Below are 21,979 nucleotides of genomic sequence, written 5' to 3' on the forward strand. Positions count from 1 at the left end.
AGGAAGGAACTAATTTGCTTCATGCATCTTCATGGTCTGTTATTCACCCATAGTTCTAAATTCTCCTACATAAACATTCACCCTATCAAGCCTGCTCAGTCACAGCTTCTCAAATATTTAAAACTCCAGTGGATTCAAGCTCAGTCTGTCTAATCTTTCTTCATATGGTAGCCAGCTAGGTATTAGTTTAGTGCAGTATTTCCAAAATTTGTTCAAAGTATAGTTTCTTTAAAGTAGGAGACCAGGACTATTGACAATTCTCAGGATGTTGCCTCACCAATACCATACACATTCGACACACTAACCTTATTTTTCAGATTTTTCTCCTTCTTGGTTTGCTGCTTCTCCTCTTCATCATCATCTTCATCTTCACTCTGCTCAAGACAAAGTGCTGCAAAGACATTGCCACCCTTCAAATAAAACACACAAAGGACTGAAAACCACATGGGTCCAGCAAGAATAACCATAATTTCTTTAAAACAGCACATATACAAACAATTTCCAATCTCTCAACAAATAAGACTTCCAATTTGCGCCTTGTAAGGCATGAAAATGCCCGACGCAGGCCTCTCATGGTCTGAGTCGATGTTCCCACCCCCTCCCACAACAAACAAGCATACACAACACTTGTGGATTATCACACACAATGTTGAATATAAAAAAAAGAAAAACACAGGAAAAATGGTGGTCAAAATCCTAACCTATCCGCTCAGTAAATTTATACAAATCGATACAAAGTGAAGGCAGAGTTAAGAATCCACAAGAGAGATTTAAATTTGATAGGTATTATGGTGGCTAGGATGATAAAGTTTTACACAGGCAGATAATTCTGACAGAAAACATGAGGGATGATATAAAACACTACAACCAGGGAACCAATTTAAAATGGTGCTAGAAAGTTTGCGAACAATGCAGAATTTTCTCTATTTCTGCATAAATACGACTTAAAATTTGGTTAGATCTTCATGCAAGTCCTAAAACCAGATCAAGAGAACCCATTGAAATAGAACAAAAATTATACTTGTTCATTTATTTATTGAGAAAAATGATCCAATATTACATGTACTTGTTGGAATAAAAGTACGCAAACCTTTGCTTTTGACCCCCATGTACAGCAATAACCTCAACCAGGCATTTCAGATAACCATTGATCAGTTCTGCACATCGGCTTGGAGGAATTTTAGGCTATTCCTTACAAAACTGCTTCAACTCTGGAATATTGGTGGGCTTCCTTGGATAAACTGCTGCTTCAGGTCTTCCACAATATTTCTATAGGACTACGGTCAGGGCTTTGACTCGGCCATTCCAAAACACGAACTTTCTTTTTAAGCCATTTTGTTGTTGATTTATTCTTGTCTTTAGGATCATTGCTTGTTGTATTATCCAACTTCTATTAAGCTTCAGGTGACGGACTGCTACCCTGACATTTTCCTGTAAAATGTCTTGATACAATTTTGTTTTTGTTGTTCCCTCAACGACTGCAAGCTGTCCAGGCCCTGAGGCAGCAAAGCAGCCCCAAATCATGATGCTCCTTCCTTCATGTTTCACAGTTGGGATGAGGATTTCGTGTTGCTGTGCGGTGCCCTTTTTGTCTAAACGTAACAGTGTGTATTATTGGCAAGTTCAACTTTTTGGGGGAGAAGCAGCGGTCGGTTGGAGGGTTGCAAATGATGTTCCCTTGTTCAAGGGAGTAGAGATAACCCAGGAAATTATAGACCAGTGAGTGGGCAAGTTGTTTCCTGACAGACAGGATTTATGAGCATTTGGAGAGACAATCTAATTAGGGATAGTCAAGGGCAGGTCGTGCCTTAAGAACCTGAAAGAATTCTTGGAGGATGTGACAAAACACACTGATGAAGGCAGAGCAGTAGATGTAGCGTATATGGATTTCAGTAAGGCATTTGACGAGGCTCTCCATACAAAGCTAATGCAGAAATTAATGAGGCACAGGATCCAAGGAGACCTTGCTTTGTGGATCCACAATTGGCTTGCCTGCAGAAGGCAGAGAGTGGTTGTAGATCATTCGTATTCCACATAGAGGACGGTGATCAGTGGAGTTCCACAAAGATCTGTTCTGGGACCCCTCCACTGTGATTTTAATAAACAACTTGGATGAAGTAGTAGAAGGGTGGTTCCTAAGTTTGCTGATGACACAAAGGTTGGGGGTGTTGTGGATAGTGTAGAGGGTTGTCAAAGATTACAGCGGGACATTGATAGGATGCAGAACTGGGCTGATAAATGGCAGATGGAGATCAACTGAGGTAAGTGTGAAGTGGTTCATTTTAGTAAGATTAATGGTAGGACTCTTGGCAGCGTGTAGGATCAGTCAGATCTTGGGGTCCGTCTCAATGGGACACTCAAAGCTGCTGCGCAGGTTGACAGTGTTGTTCAGAAAGTGTATGGTGTGTTGGTATTCATCAACCTTGGGACTTAGTTCAAGAGCCATGAGGTAATGCTACAGCTATACAAAAACTTGGTCAGATCCCACTTGGAGTACTGTGTTCAGTACTGGTCACCTCACTACAAGAAGGAGGGGGATACTATAGAAAGAGTGCAAAGGAAATTTACAAGGATGTTGCCTGGATTGGAGAGCGTGCCTTATGAGAATAGGTTGCGTGAACTTAGTCTTTCTCCTGAGAGTGACGGAGGATGAGGCGTGATCTGATAGAAGTGAATAAGAGGATGAGAGGCTTCCCCCCCCCCCCCCAAGGCTGAAATGGCTAACATGAGGGCACATAGTTTTAAGGTGTGTGGAAGTAGGTACAGAGGGGATGTCAGGGGTAAGTTTTTCCGCACAGAGTGGTGGATGTGTGGAATGCACTGCGGCGACAGTGGTGGAGGCGGTACAAAAGGGTCTGTTAAGAGACTCTTAGGTATGAACATGGAGCTTAGAAAAATAGAAGGCTATGTGGTAAGGAAATTCTAGGCAGTTTCTAGAGTAGGTTACATGGTCAGCACAACATTCTGGGCCAAAGAGCCTTAAGTGTACAGTAGATTTCTATGTTCTATGTTTTGTCTCATCTGCCTACAGAACATTGGCCCAGAAGTGTCTTGGAACATCCAGGTGGTCTTCTGCAAACTTGATACATGCAGCAATGTTTATTCTGGAGAGCAGTGGTTTCCTCCATAATGTCCCTCCATGAACACCACTCTTGTTTAGAGTTTTTCATAGTGGACACATGAACAGAGACTCTAGAAAGTTCTAGGGATTTCTGCAGGTCTTTTGCTGTTATCTTTGGGCTCTTTTTCATATTCTTCAGTATTATTTTATGTTCTTGGTGTGATCTTTGCAGGATGCTCACTCCTATGGAGAGTAGCAACAGTACCGAGCTTCCACCATTTGTAGACAATTTCTCTCACCACAGACTGATGAACACACATGTTTAGAAATGCTTTTGTAGCCTTTTCCAGCTTCATGCATCTTAATTCTCTACAATTCTTCTTCTAAGGTCTTCGGAAAGTTGTTTTAATCAAAGCATGGCACACATAAACAGATCTTTCTTAAGAAGAGCAAGCTCTGTCAGTAACATGACTTTATGTGTCTCTCTTTTTATATTTATGACATCTCAACAACCACACATCTAATCTCATCACATTGATTGAAACACCCGACTCCAAATTGCTTTTGTTGAAGACATTGCCTCAGAGGTTCACACTTTTTCCAACAAATACATGCAATATTGGATAATTTTTCTCAATAAATGAATAAGTATAATGTTTTTTGTGTTATTTATTTAATTGGGTTCCCTTGATCCAGTTTTAAGACTTGCGTGAAGACCTGATTACGTTAGGTCATATTTATGCAGAAATGGAGTAAATTCTACTGGGTTCACAAACTTTCTAGCACACTGTATACTCTTAATATCATGTCTTTGCTGCAAGTGTGATACGTTTGATAATTAATCAGACAAGAAGTCTTTATGCTATTTGCTTCCAAATCAAATATACTACCTTGTGACCAAAGTTATCATGATTTACAGCTTGAAGGGCCAGTACATCTCCGCTTTAGGTAGTGTAATCTTCTCAACATCATAATACAAGTCTTATATTTTAGTCTGCACTGTATTTCTAAACAATTGTAACTTGCTCACTATTGTATTAGATTTGACCACCCAGAACCACCAATTCACATTTGGCACAACAATGTTATACTTGAAACTAGACCCTCCCACCCACTCACTGTGAAATTTAAGTTACAACTAGAAACATTGCTTTAAAAAACAGAAATAGTAACAAAGCCAGATTGTATACGACTCACCAACTTTTTGGAGCCTCGCGTTGGTTTTATCACTGTGTGAGAGAAAGGGAAAATGACATAAGAGGTGCTGCAGAGTTTCAAGTCAAGTCACTTTTTAATTGTCATTTCGACCATAACTGCTGGTACAGTACACAGTAAAAACGAGACTTTTTCAGGACCATGGTGCTACATGAAACAATACAAAAACTACACTGAATTACGTAAAACAACACAAAACTACACTAGACTACAGACCTACCCAGGACTGCATCATGTGCACAAAACAGTGCAGGCATTACAATAAATAATAAACAAGACAATAGGCACAGCAGAGGGCAGTAGGTTGGTGTCAGTCCAGGCTCTGGGTATTGAGGAGTCTGATGGCTTGGGGGAAGAAACGACATAGTCTGGTCGTGAGAACCCGAATACTTCGGTGCCTTTTGCCAGATGGCAGGAGGGAGAAGAGTTTGTATGAGGGGTGCGTGGGGTCCTTCATAATACAGTTTGCTTCGCGGATGCGGTGTGCAATGTAAATGTCTGTAATGGCGGGAAGAGAGACCCCGATGATCTTCTCAGCTGACCTCACTATCCGCTGCAGGGTCTTGCGATCCGAGTTGGTACAATTTCCGAACCAGGCAGTGATGCAGCTGCTCAGGATGCTCTCAATACAACCTCTGTAGAATGTGGTGAGGATGGGGGGTGGGAGATGAACTTTTCTCAGCCTTCGCAGAAAGTAGAGACGCTACTGGGCTTTCTTTGCTATGGAGCTGGTGTTGAGGGACCAGGTGAGATTCTCCACCAAGTGAACACCAAGAAATTTGGTGCTCTTAACAACCTCTACGGAGGAGTCATCGATGTTCAGTGGACAGTGGTCGCTCTGTGTCCTCCTGAAGTCAACAACCATCTCTTTTGTTTTGTTCACATTCAGAGACAGGTTGTTGGCTCTGCACCAGTCCATTAGCCGCAGCACCTCCTCTCTGTACGCTGACTCATCGTTCTTGCCGATGAGACTCACCATGGTCATGTCATCGGCGAACTTGATGATGTAGTTCGAGCTGAGTGTTGCAGCACAGTCGTGGGTCAGCAGAGTGAACAACAGGACTGAGCACACAGCCCTGGCCAACCCCCCCTCCCCCACCCCCGTGCTCAGTGTGATGGTGTTGGAGATGCTGCTTCTGATCCAGACTGACTGAGGTCTCCCAGTCAGGAAGTCTAGGATCCAGTTGCAGAGGGAGGTGTTCAGGCCCAGCAGGCTCAGCTTTCCAATCAGTTTCTGAGGAATGATTGTGTTGAATGCTGAACTGAAGTCTAAGAACAACATTCGAACATACGTCTCTTTTTTGCCCAGGTGGAGGGCGATGGCAATGGCATCTTCTGTTGAATGGTTGAGATGGTACACGAACTGCAGGGGGTCCAGTGAGGGGGGCAGCAGAGTCTTGCATGCAAGTAAGAACTATCTCCTTAGATTCATATTTCATTTTCCTACAGGAGTTAGTGATGGTTCAATAACTGAGAACTATCTGTTGCAGATGAACAATGCAAAATTAGAGTACTGCTCCCAAAAGGTATGGTGGGGTGGGATGGGGGTAGAAACAAACATCCAGTTGAGGTCTCAACTTGCCAGTTATTGTGCAGATGACATTCAGATCTGAGAATCGAAGAACCAGCTCTCAAGGGGAAAAAAATCAGCAAGGGTTCCCACATAAATGAAAAATGTTTTCAGACATAAAATCAAAGAGCACTGTAGCATAGAAACAGGCCCTTCAGCTCATCAAGTCCATACCAAATTGTTATTCTACCTCAACCTGGACCATTACCCTCCCATCCGTGTACTTACCTAAACTTCTCTTAAATGTTCCGATTGAACCTGCATCCAGTACTTCCGCTGGCAGCTCGTTCCACACTTTCACCATCCTGACTGAACAGGTTTCCCTTAAGTTTTTCACCTTTCATTCTTAACCTGTGATATCTAGTTCAAGTCTCATTCAATCTTCATGGACAAAACAAAAAATCCTACTTGCATTTACCCTATCTACACCGCTCATAATTTTGTATACCTCCATCAAATTTCCCCTCATTCACCTATACTCCAGAGAATAAAGTCCTAACCTATTCAACCTTTCTCTGTAATTCGGATCCTGAAGTCCTGGCAAGATCCCTGTAAAACTTTCTCTGCATTCTTTCCATCTTATTGACATCTATCCCATAGGTAGGTGACCAGAACTGCACACAATACTCCAAATCAGGCTTCACTAATATCTTACACAATTTCGACATAACATTACAACTCCTATACCCTATGAAAGCTACTGTGTCAAAACCTCTTTACAACCCTATGCATCTGTGACACCTCTTTCAAGGAATTACAGATCTATATTTTTGGATCCCTCTGTTCTACCACACTCCTCAATAACCTACTGCTCACTGTGTAAAAATTCAACCAAATTCATCAATGAAGCTCCATCCTCAGTCACTGCAAAGTACCGCCTTGGCTGATCATTAACTTAAGCTCAAACTTCTCACTCGATTCGCATCAAGCTCCCCAAAAGAAATGCAAAATAAACATTTAGGGAAAAATAAGAATATATTTAGGGTAATTGCTGCACTTTTAGACTACGTACTAATCTTCAATATTCAGTTAAACACATTTGGGCAAGTACATGGAGAGGATGGGTTTCGAGGATATGGGCCATACACAGGCAAACAGGACTAGTTTGGTGGGCACCACGGTCAACATGGACAAGTTGAGCCATAGAGCCCATTTCCATGCTCTATGACTAACCCATTCTCATCTCAGAGATGAATCTGTAACCTAGTCTTACACAGTAGAAAACCCTTGCAGGACGAATGGAAGCTCAAAAGTGGGTGACCAACTATGTAACATGTGTTTCAATAACCTTTTCTCTTATATTCTGGTGATGATATTCATCAACTTTAACGTAACCTCTCTTGACATGTTCAATCATTGAGAATTTTCATCTCCATAGGTTTACCACGAACACTCAAAGTTCCTGTATATAACAGCAACCTTTTACAATCTCCCCTTCTCACCTTCCTCCTCCTCCTCCTCCTCATCCTCATCACTGGCCTGTACTGAAAGTTTGTTTAGCTTCTCAATCACAGCATTGTCACCATCGTCGTCATCCTTCTTTTTCTTGCTTCGTTCTTTCTTTTTGTCACGCTTTTTCTTTTGTTGCTGTGAAAAGGAAAAAAATAAGAGAAAGCATGGAAAGGCATGCAGTTATTTGTGCAGCATATAGGGACATCATGACTTCCATCAGGTTCCTTAAGGTTGGCATAGCCAGAGGTGGCAGTGCAATAAGCTCCCACCACCTATTAAATGCTCTCAAATAGCCTCTGACAACCAAGTCCAGCTACCAGCCTTCACGTGTGGCTTAGGTACTAAGCCCAGCTGAACCATTTCTACTGACAGGGGACAAGGTGGGTTAATGGCACCTTAAAACCAGTCTGTTTGGGCAGATAGGGTTCATTAGCTGTAGTTGGTAGCTCATCTAGGAGAAGGTAAACTGTTCACAAACCTGCGCTGTCTTGCAGCTATACCCACTCATGCCCAAGGCTTTGGGAGTAAGCCCAGAGGGAAAATCCGGAGCTGGAGCCCCTGAGGTGGTCCCACATTGAAGACAATGCTGACTGGCAACTCCTGCACCACCACTGGTGCCAAACTGTATTGGTCTCTGCCACTCCTTTGGATTCATCAGCTACATGGACCACAGCGCTGGCTTGCGTCTGACAGCCTGGATGAAACATGCATGGAGGGCCTCTCTTCCATCAGAAAGGAGAAGTTCTGGGCCATCATGACTGTTCAGATGAGGTACGAGTTTGTGCGTAGTATCTGTAATATAGCTGTATTGCAGTCACTAATCCTGATTTTATCAGTAAATGTTGCTGAGTTTTTGGCTCTGACTTATTGCAATTGAAACAAGCACTGAACCTCCTTTGCTGAGCAACTGACTTTCCTGGCAACAAAAAACAGACTTCACTGTGGGCCAAGCCGGCCCAGTGGTGTTGACAGACATGGATTTACTGTACCACCACTGTTGGAACTCCTTAAAGCACTTCACATGGTGAATTACTTCCAAGTGCTGATCTTGCACTTTGGTACAGAATTCGATATTAGGCCACCATCATTTACCCCATCAAGTCAGTGACAGCTCTGAAGTACAGAAATCCCGTTTTAGAGTCAGAGCCAGACAGCACAGAAACCAAACCTTCTGCCCACCTGCACACTTACCTGCATTCCAACCATACTCTTATCCATTTACATGTTTGTCTAAATGTCTCAAACATGGTTAACTGTATCTGACTCCACCATTCCTCTGGCAGCACATTCAAGATATCTATAACTGTGTAAAAATATACCCACAGATCCCTTCTAAAACAACTTCCTCTTACTTAAACCTATCATCATTCTGTGCCACGACGTATGACGTGGTTGATCGTGGTCTATGACCATGATTGCTCTTGGCAAATTTTTCTACAGAAGTGGTTTGCCACTGCCTTCTTCTGGGCTGTGTATCAACAAGACAAGTGACCCCAGCCATTGAGAGTTTGTCTTCCTGGCGTCAGTGGCCACATAACCAAGTCTTGTGATATGCACCTGCTGCTTATACGACCATCCATCGCCTGGTCCCATGACTTCACGTGATCCTGATCAGGGGACTAAGGAGTTGCTACACCTTGCCCAAGGATGAGCTGCAGGCTAGCGGCAGGAGCACCTTACACCGCTTCCATCCTGCCACACATCCTAAAACCTATACCCCCTCCATTTTGATACCACTACCATAGGAAGGGGATTTTAGCTACATCCCTTATAACGTTATATACCTCTAACAGATAACCCCTCAGCCTCTAAACAAGCCCAGCCTATCCAATCTCTCCCCATAACTAATCCAGACAACATCCTGGTGAGTCTCCTCAGCACTCTCTCCAGCAGTCATGTCATTCCGATAGTGTGATAACCAGAACTTCATACAGTACTCCAAGTGCAATCTCACCAGTGGATTGTGAAATTGCAACTTAATAACCCAACTCTTATATTCTACTCTGCGCTCTGACCTATGAAGGCAAAAATGCCATATGCCTTCACCACCCTACCAACCCAAACTGCTATATTCAGGGAACTACGAACTTGCTCCCAAAGTCCCTTTGTTCATGGACATCCCTCAGCACACGACCATTTGCTCTACTATCCTACGCCTATTCAACTACACAAATACATCACCTCACATTTGTCAGGATTAAATTCCACCTGCCAGTGCTTCGCCAAACTTTCCATCTGAGCCATGACAACCGTAGCCTTAGCCAACAATCCTTGCTATCCACAACACCAATTTATGTCATCTGGAAACTTAATGATTCTTCCCACATTCAGACAAGTTGTTTTTAAATTATCACAAAGTTCTTGGCATCGACTTTAGCAGTAGTAGTCATGTGATCGCTTGAGCAAAGTCTAATCACAAACTTGCAATGATCTTTTCATTTTACCTGCTGCTCTATGACAACCGGCTCTTCTGTTTTCACTGACTTCTCGTCTGCCGCCAGCTCTTCAAAGAACTAGAGAAAAGAAAAGCAAAACAAAACATAAAATAACCAGAACAAAGCTCATGTCGACACAGAAGGCCTGTGGCCAAACCTATCAAGATGCAAACCATGCCTTCGATATGAAGACTACGCTGTACTTTCAAAGTTCAAAGTAAATTTATTATCAAGCTACATATTTGTCACTGTATACAACCCTGAGATTAATTTCCTTGCGGGCATACTCAATAAATCTATAATGAACTAATAACCACAACATAATCAATGGAAGGCTGCACCAACTTGGGCATTCGACCAGTGTACGAAAGACTACAAGCTGTGTGAATACAAAAGCAAAGAAATAATAATAATAAATAAGCAATACTGAGAACATGTGAAGATGAGTACTTGAAAGTGAGTCCATAGGATGCAGGAACACTTCACTGATAGGGCAAGTGAAGTTGAGTGAACCTTTGCTTCAAGAGGCTGATAGTTGAGGGGTATTAACTGTTCCTGAACCTCAACCTTGGTCATTATAAAAGATAATAGACAATAGGTGCAGGAGTAGGCCATTCGGCCCTTCGAGCCAGCACCACCATTCACTGTGATCATGGCTGATCATCCACAATCAGTAACCCGTTCCTGCCTTCTCCCCATATCCCTTGACTCCACTATCTTTAAGAGCTCTATCTAAAACTTTCTTGAATGTATCCAGAGATTTGGTCTCCACTGCCTTCTGAGGCACAGCATTCCACATATCCACCACTCTCTGGGTGAAAAAGTTTTTCCTCAACTCCGTTCTAAATGGCATACCCCTTATTCTTAAACTGTGGCCTCTGGTTCTGGACTCCCCCAACATCGGGAACATGTTTCCTGCCTCTAGCATGTCCAATCCCTTAATAATCTTATGTTTCAATCAGATCCCCTCTCATCCTTGTAAATTCCAGTGTATACAAGCCCAGTCACTCCAGTCTTTCAACATATGACAGTCCCGCCATCCCGGGAATTAACCTCGTGAACCTACGCTGCACTCTCTCAATATTAAGAATGTCCTTTCTCAAATTTGGAGACCAAAACTGTACACAATACTCCAGGTGTGGTCTCACCAGGGCCCTGTACAACTGCAGAAGGACCTCTTTGCTCCTATACTCAACTCCCCTTGTTATGAAGGCCAACATGCCATTAGCTTTCTTCACTGCCTGCTGTACCTGCATGCTTACTTTCAGTGACTGATGAACAAGGACACCTAGATCTGCTTGTACTTCCCCTTTTCCTAACTTGACACCATTCAGATAGTAATCTGCCTTCCTGTTCTTGCCGAAGTGGATAACCTCACATTTATCCACATTAAACTGCATCTGCCCACTCACCCAAACTGTCCAAGTCACCCTGCATTCTCATAACATCCTCCTTACATTTCACTGCCACCCAGCTCTGTGTCATCTACAAATTTGCTAATGTTACTTTTAATCCCTTCATCTAAATCATTAATGTATACTGTAAATAGCTGCGGTCCCAGCACCGAGCTTTGGGGTACCCCACTAGTCACTGCCTGCCATTCTGAAAGAGACCCGTTAATCCCTACACTTCGTTTCCTGTCTGCTAACCAATTTTCTATCCATGTCAGTACCCTACCCCCAATACCATGTGCTCTAATTTTGCCCACTAATCTCCTATGTGGGACCTTATCAAAGGCTTTCTGAAAGTCCAGGTACACTACATCCACCGGAAGGTGTTTAAGACAAACACAAAACAAGAACATCAGCTGATGAAACAAAGGAACGAACAGATGCTACTTCACTTCACTAACCAAGACCAGAGTTACTGATGTTAATCTAGACTCCGTGACTACATCTCTGACTACTCTGCTCAGCCAAGACCATGTCTGCTGACTGTTGGATTAGACCGCTTTCTTCGCAGCTAGCAATTAATGCCTGCTAGTGTTTTTTTTTTTTAAATAGCTACTTATATACATGTAGCTATATAGTGTGTTTCCTAGTGACCACAGTATGTATAATGTTTAATATGTCGCCTAGTGGTACATTTATTTGATTCTGGAAAGCTCTGGAAGCTTCTCTGGTGCTACATTATTTGAACAGGGGTATCTGATTGGCTGATCCTTATCTGCAAATCTGAATGGAACCTTCCTTATGTATAAAAAGCGCTGACCTCAAGGCAGCACCAACTTTTCTCTTTCTTTTGCCTCTCCTTCTTTTCACTTAACAGACATCTAGCACTGTCTGTTTTCTACTGTTTTATTAATGCTTCATAAAAGTGAAGCAATAGGTTTTGTGCCACTTTCCTGACTTCCCAAAGAACCTTGGATTAAAAACATTGGATTCCAACATGACGTTAATCCAGTCCCTCGGTGGCTGTTTGGATTGCGCGGATCTTGGCAGCTGCTTCCATTCAGTTCTTCCTTACAACTTGCTTAAATTGCTCAAGACATTCTGACAGGTCATCATATATCTACAAACGTAGAACATCCCACCAGTGCAGCCTCCAATAGACACTGAACTATGGGGAGGCATCCCACTTAATAGGTTACTGAAATATAGTTTAATACAGTAAGGAATAGTGAAAATTTAGATCAGATGGATGAATTATAATCCATTGTATTAAAATTCAGACACTCATGCAGGAATATGCTGAATAGCCAATCCAGTTTAAAAGGCAGCCTCAGATGTATAAATAAAAGTACTCCAAATGAAAGGTGGTGTTGATAAATAGTCTTACAACTGGAATTTGGTAGGCCCCAGGGGCAGCAGTGACACTGCTACAAGTGTGAGTGAGTGGACCAGTCATCTCAATGACCTGACTCGTCTGTGCGCAGAAATAATCCTGCAGATCGTGCTGCACCCTGTAAAAACAGATCCAGACAAGGTGTGTACGTACCGATTTCTTGGCTTTCTTGTCTTTTTTACCTTTTTTCAGGACTGCGAGGAAAAACAATGAGAAATATAGTAAAGCAAGGTGGTGACAAAATAATTCAGCTAGAAACATCTGCAGCCATATCACAGTCATAAGGTTGTACAACACCAACACAGGCCCCTTGGCCCAACTCATCCATGCTAACCATGCTGAGTATTTGAGCTAGTCCTATTTCCCTGCATATGGGTCATCTCTCTCTCTAATTCTTTCCTGTGCACCAACTGATCAAAATGACTTCTTGTGACAGATTGTTCTAAATACCTACCACCCTCTGTGCAGAAGTGTTTCCCCCTCAAGACCCCTTTAAATATTTCCTCTCAAGCATTGAGCACATGCTCTTGAGTACTGCATATGCCTAACTCTGGCAAAGATCTTATAGGGATTGATAAAAAGCATAAGGGACATCAATAAGGCTGAAAGAGTTTTAACTCTATCCTGTACTTCAGCATCAACATGCAGTCATATCAAACAGGACAAGATTGCATTGCCAAAAAATTCTACAAATTTACATCTGTAGTTGTATCTTCAAGTTAAAATTCATTTTCATTCAACCATGTGTACAGGGTTCCAAGCATGGGGTCCACAGACCCCTTGCTTAATGGTATTGGAAACCCCTGGTTTAGATGTATACGTATGTATGGTTGAATGAAAATAAACTTGAAGAAATAACTGCAGGTGTAAATCTGTCGATTCTAAACAAGATTTCATTCCTTTTGGGCCAGGCTGCAAAATGCAGTACATACAGTACTGTGCAAAAGTATATTTATGTGCCTATGACTTTTGCACAGTGCTGTATTTGTCAAATTGGAGCACCATGGGAGGGGTGTGGGAGAGAAGTACCACTGGGGGTGGGCGGCGCAGGTGGAAACGCACCCAGCCCTGAATCCCCAGCTGAGGTGATTCCAAACAATTGGTTTATTGATCATTATAGAATCTCTCTCTAGTGCTTCCCACTCCCTCCCTCCTTTTCCCAACCATGCCTTCTCCCGGCCCCCTTCCCACTCTCAGTTCACAATAGAGACCCATATCAGCAAGTTTATCAAGATTCACATCATTTTTTTTGTGTGGCACAGCAAAATGCCATACCTATAATTACTACAGTACTCTGCAAAAGTCTAGGCTCCCTAGCTATATACAAGCACCTTAGACTTTTGCAAGTACTGTATAATCACACTCAGTAGATATAGTTAGATCCAAGACATACCGTCACAAATTAATATTGACGCAAAACCGTCAGTGGCCTGGCCTGATGATTGACAGGATGACAAAGTGCGAGATGCGTGTTTATGTGAGTATAATGTTACTGGCACTATTATAATAAGCAGTTGTATAAGCAGCAGCAGTAAAAGATGAAAAGTGTCTAGTGCAAGATGACTGTATCAGTGGGGGTGGGGTGGGGGTGGCAGACAGTAGAGTATTCAGACAGGATGTAAGTCTGTGCTGGGTGGCAGCAGGACCTTAAAATCTAACAGCCTGCGGAAGGAGCTGTTACCCAGCTTTGACAATTCTGGATCTTAGGCTGCTGTAACTTCTGCCTGATGGCAGGAGGTGAGAGACCTCCTGTAGCTCCACAAACGTTGAGAAGCTTAGCATTGCCTAATATCGAATTCCAAGACGACATAACCCAGGGAAGAGACAATAATGCTCTTTGGTAGCCAGAACTGGAGGCTTGGAGCCTTTCTAATCTTTCAGAAAGCAGATTGAGTGAGACAAGGGCAAGTGCGAAACAGCTTCTTTACAGCACTTGCCCATACCAAGCACTGGTTGCAGTGAAAAAGTGGCTTTCAACTTGTTTTCCCATAAAGAATGAATTTGCTATGCTATTCAATAAACGGGAATTTCCTTACTCACAGATTTAGAATTTTTACTTTTTGTGTAACTATTAGCTACAATAAGACATGTGAGCAGGAACAGGCCCATTCAGCCCATTGCCCACTCCATTTTCCATCAGAGCTGATTTATTATCCCTCTCAACCCCATTCTCCTGCCTTCGCCCCAAAACCTCCAACACCCTGACTACTCAAGAGCTCAACCTCCAATTTGCATCAACAGCTATCTGTGCCAATGAGTTCCTTCTTGGCTGAAGCAATCCCTCATCGCTGTTCTACAGGGGTGCTCTCCTATCCGGAGGCTGTGCCCTTTGGTCCTAGACCCACTATAGAAAACATCGCTTTCACAACCACACACAAAATGCTGGAGGAACAAACTCAGCAGGCTAGGCATGAGTCCTGAAGGGTCTCAGACTGAAATGTCGACTATACTCTTTTCCATAGATGCTGCCTGGCCTGCTGAGTTCCTCCAGCACTTTGTGCGTGTTGCTTTGGATTTCCAGCATTTGCAGATTTTCTCGTTTGTGCCTCCACATCCACTTTTAGATTTCAGTCGACTTTTCCGGCCGAGATCCTTCGTCAGGATCTGCAGATTTCCTCGTGTTTGCACTTTTAGATTTCCATAGGTTTTAATGAGATCCACCTTATTCTTCGAAACTCCAGTGAGTACAGGCGCAGAGCCATCAACAAACGCTCCTCATACATTAACTCTTTCATTCCTGGAATTATTTCCGTAAACCTCCTCTGGGTCCTCTCCAATACCAGAACATCTTTTCTTGGATAAAAGACACAAAACTGCTCACAATACTCCAAGAGTGGTCAAACTAATGGCTCATAAAGCCTCAGCATTACATCCTTGCTCTTATATTTTCATCATTTTGAAATGAATGCAAACATTGCATTGGCCTTCTTTACCACAGACTCATTCTGCAAGTTAACCTTTAGGGAACCCAGCATGAAGACACCCAAGTACCTTTGCAACAAATTGAAATGCTTTATCAGGGCAGAACCACCTCTCTGTGCACTTTGTTTATCTCCCCTAGTTAGCAAATTCCACTCTCAGCTTTCAGATGGTTTAACCCCTCCAATTCAAGAGGGGCCATTTTGCCTGCTCAACAAGCAACATCAGGATTGACTCTGTGCAGAGCGGAAGCCACTTGGGCTGTTGTAACTGGCCTATTTCATAGATGACAGAAGCTACATTGCTCCACTCTTTGTCCATTGTGTTTCAAACATTTCCAGTTCAAATATTAAACCAAATCCCTCCTAAAAGTTGCTACCATTTCTGATCAGCCTATTCCAGAGCAGCACGAAGATAGCCTTCATGTTGTTTCTGGTTCCTCCACTCACAACCTTAAACCTGTCATCAACCCTACTGCCACTGAAAATATTTCCTCCTTTCTTAACAAATCTCCCAGTAACCACTTCTACTTCAAAACAGAAAACCCCAATGTCTACTAACACTCCACACAAATGATGATTTTATATCATGGTTAATCTCTCAACCAACGTGAATGCCAATTTCACACTGATCCTTTTAGATCCACTGTGGGATTTTATACCTCGAATATAAAATCAAGAATATAATGCTGAGGCTTGAAAAGGCACTGGTCAGCCTCGTACAGTATTGTGAGTAGTTTTGGGTCGTATTGTTCTGTGTCAGTACTTCTATATTTGTGTGCTGTAGCACTTTTTTTATTCACAGTTATTTTGTAAATAACACTATTCTTTGCATTTCTGGTCAGATGTTGAATGCATTTCATTGGCTTTGTATCTGTACTCGGCACAATGACAATAAAGTTGAATCTAATCTAATCTAATTTATCAAAGAAAGGATGTGCTGACATTGGAGAGATTTTCAAAGTAGGTCACAAAAATGATTCCAGGAATGAACTGCTTATCATCTGAGGAACATTTGAAGGCTCTGGGCCTGTACCCACTAGAATTTAGAAGAATGGGGATTGGATAAAAACCTTACTGAAACAGATCAGATGTTGAAAGGCCTAGATAAGGAGTGGATATGGAGAGGATATTTCCTATATTGGGAAAGTCTAGGGCAGGAGGGCACAACTTCAGAATAGACGGACATTTAGAATGGAAATGAGAAGGAATTTCTTTTGCCAGAGGGTGGTGAATCTGTTGCCCCACTCAGCTGTGGAGGGCAAGTCATTGTGTGGATTTACTGCAGAGATCGATAGATTCTTTGCAAGTCAGGACATGAAAGGTTACGACGGAAGGCAGCAGAACGAGGTTGCGAGGGAAAATCAGCCATGATCAAAGTGCACAGCAGAGTCTACGGGCCGAATGGTCTGGTGCTGCTCCACTGACTTATAGTCAAATACGTACCAGGATACTCCTCCACAGAAAGGCCAAGCACTCTCACCACCCTCACTTAACTCACTTTAACGGTGCACCAGACTATGCCCGTCTTCAACTCCGTTGTGATTTGGTCTGTTAGTTAGGTCACTCTAAATAACCACCCAGCCTGGACCCCACCAAACAATCAACCTTTACCTTTCCGCATCCAACTCCAGATCACCAGTCCTATCCCCACAACCTAGACCCAGGCCCCAACCCTCCCCCTCCGGCATCCTCCCCAACCCAACCCTCTTGCCCACCTCACGTTGGCCTCCACCCCTCCAGCCCCTTTCCCGAACACGCTCCCCGCACAGACCCGCCCCAGACCCCTCCCCCTTAACCCGGCCCCGACGTGACCAACCCAGGCCTCTATCCCAGCCCCACCGCTTACACCGCCACGCTGAAAGACACGCACTACGACAGCGGGCAGGAACTGACCTTCCGGCAGGGGTGCCGGCGGCTCGTCACCGTCCACCCACTCCTCGACGGTCGTCGTCGCCGCCGCTGCCTTGCCTTTGGCCCGCGGCATCGCTCCGCGCCTCGCCGCACAGTCACCACCGCTCACGCTGCCGCCGGCCCGGCTCAGGACCCGGATGTTCTCCTCACGTGGAGCAAAAGGCGGCGCCAGCGCAGTATTACCCCAGCGGAAGGCTTCCAACTGCGGCTGCGCATTGCCCTAATGCAACCTCACCCGAAACACGGTCCGACACGTATTGACACCCCGGGTTGGCTTCTTCCTCCAGATAAAATGTTCCAATACGCCATCACCTCCACCCACCATTGAATGGTATAAGCGCATATTAAAAGTCAGAATCAGGTTTATTATCAATCGCATGTGTCGTGAAATTTGTTAACTTAGCAGCAGCAGTTCAATACAATACATAATGTAGCAGAGAGAAAAAATAATAAATATGTAAATCAATTACAGTATACGTTTATTAATAGATTAAAAATCAAGCAGAAACAAATAATATATATTTTAAAAAGTGAGGTAGTGTTCAAAGTCCATTTCGGAATCGGATGACAGAGGGGAAGAAGCTGTTCCTGAATTACTGACTGTGTGCCTTCAGGCTTCTGTACCTCCTACCTGATGGTAACAGTGAGAAAAGGGCATGCCCTGGGTGCTGGACGTCCTTAACAAATGAACGCTGCCTTTCTGAGACACCGCTCCCTGAAGATGTCCTGGGCACTTTGTAGGCTAGTACCCAAGATGGAACCAAATAAATTTACAACCCTCCGCAGCTTCTTTTGGTCCTGTGCAGTAGCCCCTCCATACCAGACAGTGATGCAGCCTGTCAGAATACTCTCCACAGTACATCTATAGAGGTTTTTCGGTGTATTTGTTGACATACCAAATCTCTTCAAACTCCTAATGAAATACAGCCTCTGTCTTGCCTTCTTTTGAACTGCATCGATGTGTTGTGACCAGGTTAGCTCAGAGATCTTGACACCCAGGAACTTGAAACTGCTCACTCTCTTCACTTCTGATCCCTCTATGAGGATTGGTATGTGCTCCTTCGTCTTATCTTTCCTAAAGTCCACAATCAGCTCTTTCGTCTTATTGACGTTGAGTGCCAGGTTGTTGTTGCGACACTACTCCACTAGTTGGCGTATCTCGCTCCTGTACACCCTCTCATCTCCATCTGAGATTCTACCAACAATGGTTGTATCATCAGCAAATTTATAGGTGGTATTTGAGTTGTGCCTAGCCACACAGTCATGTGTATACAGGGAGTAGAGTAGTGGGCTAAGCACACAACCCTGGGGTGCACCAGTGTTGATCATCAGCAAGAAGGTGATGTTAACACCAATCAGCACAAATTGTGGTCTTCCGATTAGGAAGTCGGGGATCCAAGATGGGAATAATATATGGGTGCATGGAAACTCCCAGCCTCCCGGACGGCCACATCTGCGCCAGGTGCATTGAGCTGCAGCTCCTTAGGGAGCGGGTTAGGGAACTGGAGATGCAGCTCAATGGCCTTTGTCTGGTCAGGGAAAGTGAGGAGGTGATAGAGAGGAGTTATAGGCAGGCAGTCACTCCCGGCCTCGGGAGACAGGTAAGTGGGTAACAGTTAGGAGAGAGAAGGGCAGGAGTCAGATACTAGAGAGTACCCCTCTGGCTGTCCACCTTAACAATAAGTACTCCTGTTTGAGTACTGTTGTGTGGGACGGCCTCCCTGGGGGAAGCAACAGTGGTCACACCTCTGGCACAGAGTCAGGCCCTGTGGCTCAGAAGGGTAGGGAAAGGAAGAGGATGGCAGCAGTGATAGGGGACTCTATGGTTAGGGGGTCAGACAGGCGATTCTGTGGATGCAGGAAAGAAACACGGATGGGAGTTTGCCTTCCAGGTGCCAGGGTCCGGGATGTTTCTGATCGCGTCCATGATATCCTGAAGTGGGAAGGAGAACAGCCAGAGGTCGTGGTACATATTGGTACCAACGACATAGGTAGGAAAAGGGAGGAGGTCCTGAAAACAGTGAGTTAGAAAGGAAGTTGAGAAGCAGGACCACAAAGGTAGTAATCTCGGGAATATGGCCTGTGCCACGTGACAGTGAGTATAGGAATAGAGTGAGATGGAGGATAAATGTGTGGCTGAGGGATTGGAGCAGGGGGCAGGGATTCAGATTTCTGGATCCTTGAGACCTCTTTTGGGGCAGGCATGACCTGTACAAATGGACAGGTTGCACTTGAATCCCAGGGGGACCAATATCCTGGTGGGGAGGTATGCTAAGACTATTTAAACTAAAATTGCTGGGGGATGGGAACCAAACTGAAGTGACGGAGGAAAGGGCAGTTGGCTCACAGATAGAGAAAGCTCGTAGACAGTGTGAGAAGGAGGATAGGCAGGTGATAAACAAGGGATACGCTCAGACTAATGGTTTGAGATGTGTCTATTTTAATACAAGGAGTATCATGAACAAAGTGGATGAGCTTGGAGCATGGATCAGTATGGAGCTATGATGTGGTGGCCATTACAGAGACTTGGATGGCTCAGGGGCAGGAATGGTTACTTCAAGTGCTGGGTTTTAGATGTTTCAGAAGGACAGGGAGGGAGACAAAACAGATAGGGGTGTGGCACTGTTGATCAGAGATAGTGTCATGGCTGCAGAAAAGGAAGACGACGTGGAGGGATTGTCTACGGAGTCTCTGTGGGTGGAAGTTAGAAACAGGAAGGGGTCAATAACTCTACTGGGTGTATTTTTATAGACCACCCAATAGTAACAGGGACATCGAGGAGCTGATAGGGAGACAGATTCTGGATAGGTGCAATAATAATAATAGGGTTGTCGTGTCGGGAGATTTTAATTTCCCCAATATTGACTGGCATATCCCCAGAGCAATGGGTTTAGATGGGGTGGAGTTTGTTAGGTGTGTTCAGGAAGGTTTCCTGACACAATATGTAAATAAGCCTACAAGAGGAGAGGCATAACTTGATCTGGTATTGGGAAATGAACCTGGTCAAGTGTCAGATCTCTCAGTGGGAGAGCATTTTTGGAGATAATGATCACAATTCTATCTCCTTTACCATAGCATTGGAGAGAGATAAGAACAGACAAGTTAGGAAAGCGTTCAGTTAGAGTAAGGGGAAATATGAGGCTATCAGGCAGGAACATGGAAGCATAAATTGGAAACAGATGTTCTCAGGGAAATGTACGGCAAAAATGTGGCAAATGTCCAGGGGTATTTGCGTGGCGTTCCACATAGGTATGTTCCAATGAGACAGAGAAAGGATGGTAGGGTACAGGAACCGTGGTGTACAAAGGCTGTTGTAAATCTAGTCATGAAGAAAAGAGCTTACGAAAGGTTCAAAAAACTAGGTAATGATAGAGATTTAGAAAATTATAAAGCTAGTAGGAAGGAACTTAAGAATGAAATTAGGAGAGCCAGAAGGGGCTATGAGAAGGCCTTGGTGAGCAGGATTAAGGAAAACTCTAAGGCATTCTACAAGTATGTGAAGAGCAAGAGGATAAGACGTGAGAGAATTGGACCAATCAAGTGTGACAGTGGAAAAATGTGTATGGAACTGGAGGAGATAGCGGAGGTACTTAATGAATACTTTGCTTCAGTATTCACTGCGGAAAAGGATCTTGGCGATTATAGGGATGACTTACAGCGGACTGAAAAGCATGAGCATAAAGACATTAAGAAAGGGGATGTGCTGGAGCTTTTGGAAAGCATCAAGTTGGATAAGTCACTGGGACCGGACGAGATATACCCCAGGCTACAGTGGGAGGCAAAGGAGGAGATTGCTGAGCCTCTGCAATCTTTGCATCATCAATGGGGACAGGAGAGGTTCCAGAGGATTGGAGGGTTGCAGATATTGTTCCCTTATTCAAGAAAGGGAGTAGAGATAGCTCAGGAAATTATAGACCAGTGAGTCTTGCTTCCGTGGTTGGTAAGTTGATGGAGAAGATCCTGAGAGGCAGGGTTTATGAACATTTATGTCTAGGAATATTCAGCATGGCCTTGTCAAAGGCAGGTCGTGCCTTACGAGCCTAATTGAACTTTCTGAGGATGTAACTAAACACATTGATGAAGGAATAGCAGTAGATGTAATGTATATGGATTTCAGCAAGGTTTTTGGTAAGGTACCCCATGCCAGGCTTATTGAGAAAGTAAGGAGGCATGGGATCCAAGGGGACATTGCTTTGTGGATACAGAATTGGCTTGCCCACAGGAGGCAAAGAGTGGTTGTAGACAGGTCATATTCTGCATGGAGGTCGGTGACCAGTAGTGTGCCAACCTCCATGCAGAAAATGACCTGGATGAGGAAGTGGAAGGATGGGTTAGTACATTTGCTGATGACACACAGGTTGGGGGTGTTGTGGATAGTGTGGAGGACTGTCAAAGGTTACAGCAGGACATTGATAGGATGCAACACTGGGCTGAGAAATGGCAGATGGAATTCAGATAGAGGTGTATAAGATGATGAGAGACATTGATTGTGTGGATAGTCAGAGGCTTTTTCCCAGGGCTGAAATGGCTAGCACGAGGGGGGCACAGTTTTAAGATGCTTGGAAGTAGGTACAGGGGGGATGTCAGGGGTCGGTTTTTTTACTCAGAGAGCGGTGAGTGCGTGGAATGG

At 44.0% G+C, this 21,979-nt stretch overlaps 1 protein-coding gene across 3 annotated transcripts in view; it reads right to left on the minus strand.

Annotated features, from left to right (window-relative positions):
* The window catches only part of abcf1 (ATP-binding cassette, sub-family F (GCN20), member 1), a 58,804-nt gene extending 41,301 nt beyond the window's left edge, over positions 1 to 17,503 (minus strand). For 2 of the 3 annotated variants that reach the window (XM_072259178.1, XM_072259179.1), the window contains exons 1-6: positions 17,332 to 17,503; positions 12,671 to 12,711; positions 9,743 to 9,811; positions 7,289 to 7,433; positions 4,259 to 4,290; positions 306 to 410 (exon numbers count right to left, since the gene is read on the minus strand). In XM_072259178.1, coding sequence (XP_072115279.1) covers positions 306 to 410; positions 4,259 to 4,290; positions 7,289 to 7,433; positions 9,743 to 9,811; positions 12,671 to 12,711; positions 17,332 to 17,422 — 483 coding nt within the window. In that variant the 5' untranslated portion in view covers positions 17,423 to 17,503. The remainder of the gene's footprint in view (positions 1 to 305; positions 411 to 4,258; positions 4,291 to 7,288; positions 7,434 to 9,742; positions 9,812 to 12,670; positions 12,712 to 17,331) is intronic. The other variant, XM_072259177.1, reaches the window with a different exon arrangement.
* Positions 17,504 to 21,979: the final 4,476 nt, after the last annotated feature.

The sequence above is a fragment of the Mobula birostris genome, chromosome 5 (assembly GCF_030028105.1).
Source record: "Mobula birostris isolate sMobBir1 chromosome 5, sMobBir1.hap1, whole genome shotgun sequence".
In the NCBI taxonomy this organism is placed as follows: domain Eukaryota; kingdom Metazoa; phylum Chordata; class Chondrichthyes; order Myliobatiformes; family Myliobatidae; genus Mobula; species Mobula birostris.